The following is a 9,316-nucleotide window of genomic DNA, read 5'->3' as shown; positions in this document are numbered from 1 at the left end:
TACGTAACCGCGCAGCACCGCCCCCGCAAACGTCATAACGTGGCGCCGCTTTCCTGCAGGCGTCATCACCCTGCGCGGCCGCCGGGCCCTGCCGAGGCCTGGCGGCGCCGCGGGCGGCGGCTCCCCGCTCCCGCCGTGCCCCTGCCCATGCCCCTGCCCGTGCCCCTGCCCGTGCCCCTGCCCGTGCCCATGCGCCGCGGCCGCCGGGACCATGCTGTTCTCCCTGCGGGAGCTGGTGCAGTGGTTGGGCTTTGCCACCTTCGAGATCTTCCTGCACGGCCTGGCGCTGCTGCTCTTCACGGTGCTGCTGGTGCTGAAGGTGGACGGCGCGGCCGCGGCGCTCTCCTGGTGGGTCGTGTTCGTGCCCTTCTTCGCCGCGGACGGGCTCAGCACCTACTTCACCACCATCGTCTCGGTGCGGCTCTTCCAGGACGGGGAGAAGCGGCTGGCGGTGCTGCGGCTCTTCTGGATCCTCACCATCCTCAGCCTCAAGTTCGTGTTTGAGATGCTGCTGTGCCAGAAGCTGGTGGAGCACACCCGCGAGCTCTGGTACGGGCTCATCATGTCGCCTGTCTTCATCCTCCTCCAGCTGCTGATGATCCGAGCCTGCCGTGTGAACTGATGGCGAGGGAGTGCTGCGGTCGCTGCCCTTGCCCTGGCGCCCTCGGGAGCCCTGGGCCCTAGGCACGGCCCTTGGGCTGCTCCTCCCCCGTGTCTGACAGGGCACAGAGGGCTGGAGCCGCTGGGATTAACCTCGCTGCTGCGGTGTGGAGCATCCCTTGGGCTGCTCCTCCCCCGTGTCTGACAGGGCACAGAGCGCTGGAGCCGCTGGGATTAAACTCGCTGCTGCGGTGTGGAGCATCCCGGTCCTGCCGAGGGTCCTGCTGTGCTGCAGCCTCGTTCCAGTTCCCTCTGCTGGCGTTCAGGTGTGCTGCTGTGCCAGCACTGCTCGGGGTCGCAGTTCCCTCGTGGTGCAATAAAGCTGCATGGAAGAGTTTGCTTTACTTAGAGAATTCTTTTTCCTCCTCTTTCCCCACCCCGGACAACCTTTAGACTTGAGGTTGCTGCCTGGAGAAGGGGAATCACCCAGGGCTGGGCTGATGGCTGTAGAGCCCACACTGCTGCCAGCCAGAGGTGTCCCAGCTGCTGCCTCAGCAGCCCTGCCAAGGCAGAGGTCATGCATGCAGTGGCACTGAGGTGCTGGCCTCAGCAGCAGGGCTGATTGATTCCCAGTGCCCTCACTCCCCTGAGCACTTTGTGCACACAGAGCTGGCTCTGAGACAGACAGGACTGGTGTGGGGATTGTGAGCAGAGGTGGGGGGGTTGTGCCTTGGTATTTCAGAGCCTTCCCCTCAGTCTCCAACATGGGTACCACGATTTGGTAGCCAACCCAAACTTCATTGCAGGGAGAACAAGCCAGTGCCAGAGACAAGGAGAACAATCCCCATTGGTTGTGCTAAAAGGAAAAGGAGGCTGGGGGGAGACCTGGCCCTCTGCAGCCCCTGGGGGGAGCTTGGACCCAGGTGGGCATTGGTCTCTTCTCCCAAGGGATAAGTGACAGGACAAGAGGAAGTGGCCTCAGGTTGTTCCAGGGCAGGTTCAGGTTGGACATGAGGGAAAAGCTTTTTCCCCAAAGGGTTGTCAAGGCCTGACCCAGGCTGCCCAGGGCAGAGGTGGAGTCCCCATCCCTGGAGGGGCTTCAGAGCTGTGGTGCTGAGGGCCATGGGTTAGTGGTGACCTGGCAGTGCTGGGGCAAGGACTCAGTGAGCTGAAAGATCTTTGCCAGCCAAAACGTTTCTGTGGTTCTGTAGGAGTGTGGGGAGGGGGAGCCATGGGGCAGCTGATGCTGGGGGCGAAGGCAGAGCTCTCAGCTGTGGTGGGAGGCAGTGCCCTCAGCCCCCCGAGAGCCTGGGCCATGTGGTGTCACCTGGGATCAGCAGGCACCCTGCCAGTGCCACGGGGAGCTCCCAGTGCCAGGAGCACCTCGGTGCCGCTTGCCCCTGGCTCCCACCACAAGGGTGCTGAGCCCCACCACAAGGGTGCTGAGCCCCACCACAAGGGTGCTGAGCGCAGTGGACCTGCCCTGGCCTCATGAGGCTTCAGGTGTGGCTCTGGAGCCCCAGCCCAGAGGATCCTCCTCCTGGCACAGCTTTACAGACCTTTGTGCCCTGTTGGTGCTGGCTCTCACACAGCACCTGGCAGCTCCAACCTCTGCTCCCTGGCCCATCCCTCTCTCTGCTCCAGCTTCTTCTGGTGCCAGCCTCTCCCCTGGGCAGCTCTCAGGCTCTGTTTCATGCAGACTAGAGCCCGAGCTGGGGAGCTGCTGTGTAAGCAACTGCAGTCCAGAGACACCGAGCTGCAGCCTGAGGAGCATCAGGAAGGTGTCTGTGGGGCTGCCCTGGTGTCAGTGAGCCATGCAGCTGCTCCTTCTGTCCCTGTGAGGTGCTCTGGTGACAATGAGCCATGCAGCTGCTCCTTCTGTCCCTGTGAGGTGCTCTGGTGACAATGAGCCATGCAGCTGCTCCTTCTGTCCCTGTGAGGTGCTCTGGTGACAATGAGCCATGCAGCTGCTCCTTCTGTCCCTGTGAGGTGCTCTGGTGACAATGAGCCATGCAGCTGCTCCTGTCCCTGTGAGGTGCTCTGGTGACAATGAGCCATGCAGCTGCTCCTGTCCCTGTGAGGTGCTCTGGTGACAGTGAGCCCTGCTCCTCTCTCTGGCGAGCAGCTGGGCAGTGAGGGAGCCTCCACAGGTGGCAGTGGCTGTCCCTTGGAGCTGCTGCCAGCTGAGCCTGGCTGTCTGGAACCGCAGCCTGCACTGGCTTGGAAGGGACCCTCAGTCGGCAGGGGCATCCCCAGCTAGATGGAGCTGCTCAGAGCCTCATGGAGCCTGACTTCGAAAGGGGCTCTGAGATGGGGGCTCCACCCCAGTGTTGCACCACCTGTTCTGTTCCTCCTGAAGCCCAGTCCGAGCCTGCCCTGCTTTGTTTCCACGCCACTGTCCCTGTCCTGGTGTCACAGCCCCCTCCAAGCAGGCCCTCCCAGCTTGCTTCCCGAGGCCCCCTCCAGGCACTGGAGGCTCTCCCTGTCACAGGTAGTGCTGGGAGAAGCAGCAGCCTGAGCCAGCAGCATCCATAGCCTGACACAGATGGAGCCCACCCTGAGCCCCACTGAGACTGTGACCTGCCCTCCCCCACCTTTGCTCGGGTGGCAGCTGCCTCGATGTCCCCAGCGGCCTGGGGCTGTCACCAGGCTCCAGTGGTGGCAGTGCAGGACAAGGGCACCCATCTTTGCTGGGTGTGGTCTCCCAGGGGTTGCTGCCACTGCTGCTGCTGGGGCATGAGTGTCCCTTTCTGACTCAAAGACCTCTCTGCCCTTCCTGCCCTCTGCCTTCACTGTCTGCACCTGTGGGCAGTGAGTCACAGAACTGTCAGGGCTGGAAGGGACCCCAAGGATGATCCAGCTCCAAACCCCCTGCCATGGGCAGGGACACCTCCCACCAGATCAGGTTGCTCAGAGCCACATCCAGCCTGACCTTAAAAACCTCCAGGAGTGAGGCTCCCATCACCTCCCTGGGCAGCCTGTGCCAGGCTCTCACTGCCCTCATGCTGAAGAGCTTCTTCCTAACCTCCAGTCTGGATCTCCCCACTTCTGGTTTTGCTCCATTCCCCCAGCCCTGTCACTACCCAACACCCTAAAAAGTCCCTCCCCAGCTTTCCTGTAGCCCCCTTCAGACACTGGAAGGCCACAAGAAGGTCCCCTGGGAGCCTTCTCCTCTCCAGCCTGCACAGCCCCAACTCTCTCAGCCTGTGCCCACAGCAGAGCAGCTCCAGCCCTCTGCCCATCCTCCTGGCCCTGCTCTGGACACCTCCCAGCACCTCCAGATCTCTCCTGTCCCAGGGGCTCCAGAGCAGGGCACAGTGCTCCAGGTGGGGTCTCAGCAGAGGCTGCAGAGGGGCAGAATCCCCTCCCTGGCCCTCTGCCCACACTGCTCTTGCTGCAGCCCAGGCTCTGGTTGCTCTCTGGGCTGCCAGTGCCCACTGGTGCCTCGTGTTGAGCTTCTCATCCACCAGCACCCCCAAGGCCTTTCCCTCAGGGCTGCTCTCCAGCCAGACACTGCCCAGCCTGTACCAGTGCCTGGGGTTGCCCTGACCCAGCTGCAGGACCTTGCACTTGGTCTTGTTGAACCTCCTGAGGTTGGCCTGGGCCCAGCTCTGCAGCCTGTGCAGGTGGCTCTGGGTGGATCCTTCCCTCCAGCTGTCAGCCTCACCACACAGCTTGGTGCTGAGGCTGCCTCAGTGCCACTCTGCATGGGAGATGTTGAACAAGACAGGTCCCGGCCCCGGTCCTTGCCCTTGTCCCTGCCTGCACCTGGGCACGGACCCCCTGACTGCACCCTCTGGGTGTGCCTGCCAAGCCAGCTCTGCCCCCACTGAGCTGCCCCTCCCTCGGGCCCACACTGTGCCAGCCTGAGCCCGCGGGAGGCTCTGCCCTGGCCCCGGCAGATGCTCTCCGTTGCTGGTGCTCCTGTGGGTGCCGTGACCCTGCCAGCAGCATGGCCAGGCAGGAGCGGCCCTGGGGCAGCCCCGCCGATGTGCCCCGCCGCTGTGCCCCGCCGGGCTGCGGGCGGAGGAGCAGGAGGAGCAGGCTGTGAGTCAGGAGGGGACACTCAGCGAGTGGCCTGGGGCCGGGGGTGTCACCGGCGCCGTAATTACCCCGAGCCGCGAAGATCAAACAGGGGAGCGCAGCCCTGCGCTGCCGCAGCGCCGTGCGGAGCGGAGCCGCTCCCTGCTGCCGCGTCCCGGCGGGGCTCGCCCGCGATGTCACCCCCGGGATGTCACCCCCGGCATGTCACCCCCGGCATGTCACCCCCGCCTGTGTCACCCGGGCGTGGCGCTGCGTGTGCTGGGGGCACAGCGGCACAGCTCGCCCGCGAGTGGCGCTGCCAGCAGGGCAGGGCAGCCGCCGGCGTCGCGCAGCTCTGCTCCGGCCCGAGGTGAGCTCCCGGGTGGGCACGGGGCAGCCAGGGGGGCACAGATGCGGCGCTGGGGCGGGCTCCGGGGCTGCCTGTGTGGCTGGGGTGGGGATTGCTCGGCAGACAGGACCAGCTGTGCCCTGCCCTGTGCAGGGAGTCGCCTGCTGTGCCCAGGGCCAGCGAGTCCTGCAGAGAGCTTCCTGGGGCAGCCCCAGGTCACCAGCTTGTGGCTGGGGCCGTGTGGCCACAGGAGACTCCTTGGGAAGTCCTGCCAGACCCTCGCCAGCTGGCACAGCTGGGGGGGGCAGACCTTGATGCCTGTGCCCTGCTCAGTGTGAGCTGCAGGGTCCCTGGTGCTGCCTGCCGCGGGCTGGAGGCTCCTCAGCTCTTGGGCAGCATTTTACCCCTGCAGCTTGCCCTGGCAAGGGAAAGCCTCACCCCTGGGTTTGTTTTTGTTGCTGTGGCAGCTCAGCTTGATGCTGCTGCCAGCTGTGCCCTTCCCAAACCCAGCTGCAGCTCCTCAGCTGAAGGCACCTTTGGGGAGTGCCCCAGCCCAGAGCTTTGGCCCTAGGGACAGGCTGGGGGAGCAGAGTGGCTTCCTTCTGCCACTGCTGGGGACCCTGCTGGGTGCCCCAGCCCCGTGCCCCTCCAAAGCCTCTGCACAGCCCAGGCTGGGTGGCAGAGCAGCACCACCCTGGCAGTGGGGCAGTCCCAGCTGCCACCTCGCTCCCTGTGCCCCAGCTCCTGCTGGGCAGGAGCAGCTCTTGCAGCTACCTCTGAACCTGAGCATGCCTGTGGTGGAAGGAGATGAAGTTGGTGCCATGGTGCCCACATGGCCTCTGCAGAGCAGAGGGCAGCCCAGGGTAGCTCAGTGAGCTTCATGCATGACAACAAAGTCTGTGGCATGACCTGAGCTACCAGAGGGACCTGAGGGCTCCTAGAAGAGACAATTGGGCATGGGTGGTCCCAGGGACCTCCATCTCTACCTGCATCTTGGCATGGGCAGCACCTGGGGACTGTGTGGCCAGGCTAAGTTCTGTGCCAGGCCCTTCAGCCACCCAGCTCCTGCCCAGCTGATGGGGAGCAGCAGCCTCCTCTGCCTTATCTTTGAGGCTGAGCACAAGCATCTGGGCTCCCTGTGGCACCATCTGCTGTGCCCTGGCAGTGGGCTGGATGTGGTGGAAGGTAGGTTTGTCCTTTGGCTGCCCCAAGAGAGGAGAGGCAGGGCTGGTGCCATGGCACCCTTCTGCCTCACAGAAGGAGGCCACCCCACACTGCCTGCCCAGCAATGCTGGGGCACAAGGCACAACATCCTGCCCTGTGCCAGGGCTCCTGGGTGGAGAGAGTGCTGAGCAGAGGCTGCAAGTCAAGAGTTACAGAGTGGTAGGGTTGGAAGGGACCTCTGGAGATGGTTGAGTCCAACCCCCCCTGCCAGAGCAGGTTCAAACAGAGCAGGGCACACAGCAACACATCCAGGTGGGTTTTGAACCTCTCTGTAGAAGGAGACTCCTGCACCTCTCTGGGCAGCCTGCTCCAGGGCTCCAACACCCCCAAACTAAAGAAGCTCCCCCTCATGTCCAGGTGGAATTTCAGGTGTTCAGGTTTGTGCCCTTTGCCCCTTGTCCTGCCCCTGGGACCGCTGAGCAAAGCCTGGCCCCATGCTCCTGACACCCTCCCCTGAAGTGCTGACCAGCATTGACCAGATCCCCTCCAGGCTGCTCCAGGCTCAGCAGCCCTCAGCCCTCCTCCGGCACAGAGAAGCATCTCCCCCAGCACCGTTGTGGCCCTTTGCTGTTCCTTCTCCAGCAAGTTCCTGTTCCTGAGCTGGGGAGCCCAGAGCTGGGGAGCCCTGCAGATGTGGCTTCACCGGGACGGGGTACAGGGGTACACACTCTCCGTAGTGCCCCCGGGATGCCATTGGCCCTCTTGGCCGCAAGGGCACCCTGCTGCCTCCTGGGCACCCTGCTGCCTCCTGGGCACCTGCGGTTCGCCAGCACTCCCAGCTGGCTTCCCTGCAGGCCAGCCCTCGCCTCTGCTGCCGCAGGAGCTGCTCCTCCCCACCTCCACCACCCTTCACCTGCCCTCGTTGCAGCTCTGCCCAGCTCTGCAGTCTGTCCAGCTCACGCTGGATGGCAGCACAGCCTGACGGTGCCAGCCGCCCCTCCCAGCTGCCTGGCATCAGCAGACTTGCTGTGCCTTCATCCAGGTGGTTGATGGTGATGATGATGATGATGATGATGATGATGGGTATTTCCCCCGGGCAGGCTCTGGTGATGGAGCAGGTCCGTGGTGTGTGCTGGGCACCTGGGCCTCCTGGCAGCTCATGCCTGTGGCTTTCTCAGGTCTTTAACCCCAGAAGGTTCAGGTCTGTGGCTGGGACCAAGCCTTTGCCAAGCATCTCCACCACCTGCTCTCCGTGGTTGAAGCTCTTCAGCCTTCCACCATGCTCTCTGCAGAGCTTCCCCAAGCCTGGCTGCAGCTCTTGCTCTAACAGAAGCTCTCACCTGGAGAGCTCCTCTTGCCCTCTTGCCCAGCTCTCTCTGCCCACTGTTACCACCCCTCCTCCCACTCTGCCCACCCCAGGTGTCTCCAGATCAGACACACCCAGCCCACAGATGCTTACCACCAGAGCAGAAGGCAGCTTCAGCCCTGGGTGCTCAGAAGGTGTTGACCTCCTTTCCCATCTCCAAATCACTTCCCTGCTCTCTGCCACCCTGCGCCTTCAGCTGCATCTCTGCTGCTCAGGGACACAGAGGCTGTGGCCCAGACATGGATGGAAGGAAGCCAGGGGTGGTAAAGCATCTGCCAGAGGGTTCTAAAGCCCAGAGCAAGGCACCAAGGTCAGAAGGGATCATTTTGGTTTATCCTTTGTGGAAGGTGTAGGGACAAGAGAGGTGTCAGGGCTGGGAACTGGGTGGCAGCCTGGGTGCTGGCTGACTGTGGCACCCCAGGCTGTGCCTCACGTTAGCTGTGTTGGCTTTGACAGCTCCCCTGGGCTGCAGCTGAGGCACAGTGAGCACCAGCAGCTGCTGGCTGCAGGCAGGTCTCCAGCCATGCCCGGGGCCAAGCCTCCCACGCCTTGGTTGGTCTCCTGAGTGATGACTTCCCCGCACTGAAGGCAGCCAGCCAAGACCTGAGCTCCACAGCCAGGCTCAGCCAGGCTGAAGCCTTCTAGGAAATGGCCTGGCTGAGGCCAGGCAGAGTGAGATTCGTATCACAGAACTGGCCAAAACGTTTCAAGTCACTGCCCAGGAGCTGCCTCTGACACTTGGATTGCTCCGAGGACTGTGCCCCCGGGGGACCTGCCGCAGCCAAAGGGTCTCCTGCAGCGCCCCCAGCCTTTGCTGAGAGACTCCTCCAGCAGCGCCAGTTCCACCTCTGCCTCACTTCCTTATGGCCCTCTTGGTTACACTGCAGGCAATCAAGCATCTCCTGGGCTGCTTGCCTCAGCCTGCTCCTCATGCTGCTCCCCAGTGCTCCCTGTGGCACCAGGACAGGGGAAATCCTGCCCTAAGGGTGCTTCACCCTCGTTCCACGAGGGCTCTGATCCAAGGAAGACGAATCCTGCTCATGCCTGGGGCACCTGTGAACTAGATCCAAGTCTCCCCAGCCTTCTCTCCCCCACTCAGTGCTCTCCCCCTCCAGGTGACACAGATGGTGAGCAAGCAACTAACAGCCTGAACCTCCTGGGGCATCCCTGTGCCATGTCCCTCCAGCCCAGCACACCCGGAGCTGGGGAGCACATCCTGCTGCCAGCAGGGAGGTGGTGCCCGTGCCCAGGCACACTGGGCTCAGCAGGCTCCCCTCTCAGTCTCACTGATGCTTTATTGATGTCATTGATCCCAGCAGGATGCAGTTGCTGTGCCTGGGATTTGGACCTGCCCGAGGCCCAGCACCCACTGTGCTGTAGCTGTGCTCAGGGAGGGGAACAGGCACAAGGGCTGAGCTCCAGATGTGTCCCTGGCCCAGAGCACCCACAGCTGAGGGGTGGCACCAAGGTGGGCACAGTCAGGCCAGTGAGGGCATGTTTGACAGTGATAAAGACTGGGAAGGATGGGAGTGAGGAGGGAAGGTCTGGTGTGCTGATTGCCAGCTGGGAACGTCCCAAACGCAGCTTGGTATGGTCCCAACTCCACCAGTCTAGCTGGATTGGGCTGGAAAGGAGCTGGAGCCTGCTGGGCCAAGTCACAGCAAGACTGGAGGGCATCTGGAGGGGGAACAGGAGGCAGGAGTGAGTGGTGCAGCTCCCCCAGAGCCCTGGCACCTGCCCTGAGCAGCACTGGAGTGACCTCACGGTGCAGGAACTGGAAATGAGAGACTCTCTGGAGCCTGAGTCAGGCTGTG

General features: G+C 63.3%; 1 protein-coding gene across 1 annotated transcript; it reads left to right on the top strand.

The window, feature by feature from the left end:
* The first annotated feature begins 47 nt into the window (after positions 1-47).
* On the top strand, positions 48-1,004 carry TMEM203 (transmembrane protein 203). Its single transcript, XM_064171493.1, has one exon. It carries the CDS (start codon positions 212-214, stop codon positions 620-622), a length of 411 nt encoding a protein of 136 aa, XP_064027563.1. The 5' UTR covers positions 48-211; the 3' UTR covers positions 623-1,004.
* The last annotated feature ends 8,312 nt before the right edge of the window (positions 1,005-9,316 follow it).

This window comes from Pogoniulus pusillus, chromosome 35 (assembly GCF_015220805.1).
Source record: "Pogoniulus pusillus isolate bPogPus1 chromosome 35, bPogPus1.pri, whole genome shotgun sequence".
Lineage (NCBI taxonomy): Eukaryota > Metazoa > Chordata > Aves > Piciformes > Lybiidae > Pogoniulus > Pogoniulus pusillus.
This window is presented reverse-complemented; position numbering and strand designations above follow the sequence as displayed.

What these genes read in the sequence shown, in the direction of transcription:
- TMEM203 (XM_064171493.1), top strand. Translation starts at nt 212, where the DNA reads ATGCTGTTCTCCCTGCGGGAGCTGGTGCAGTGGTTGGGCTTTGCCACC.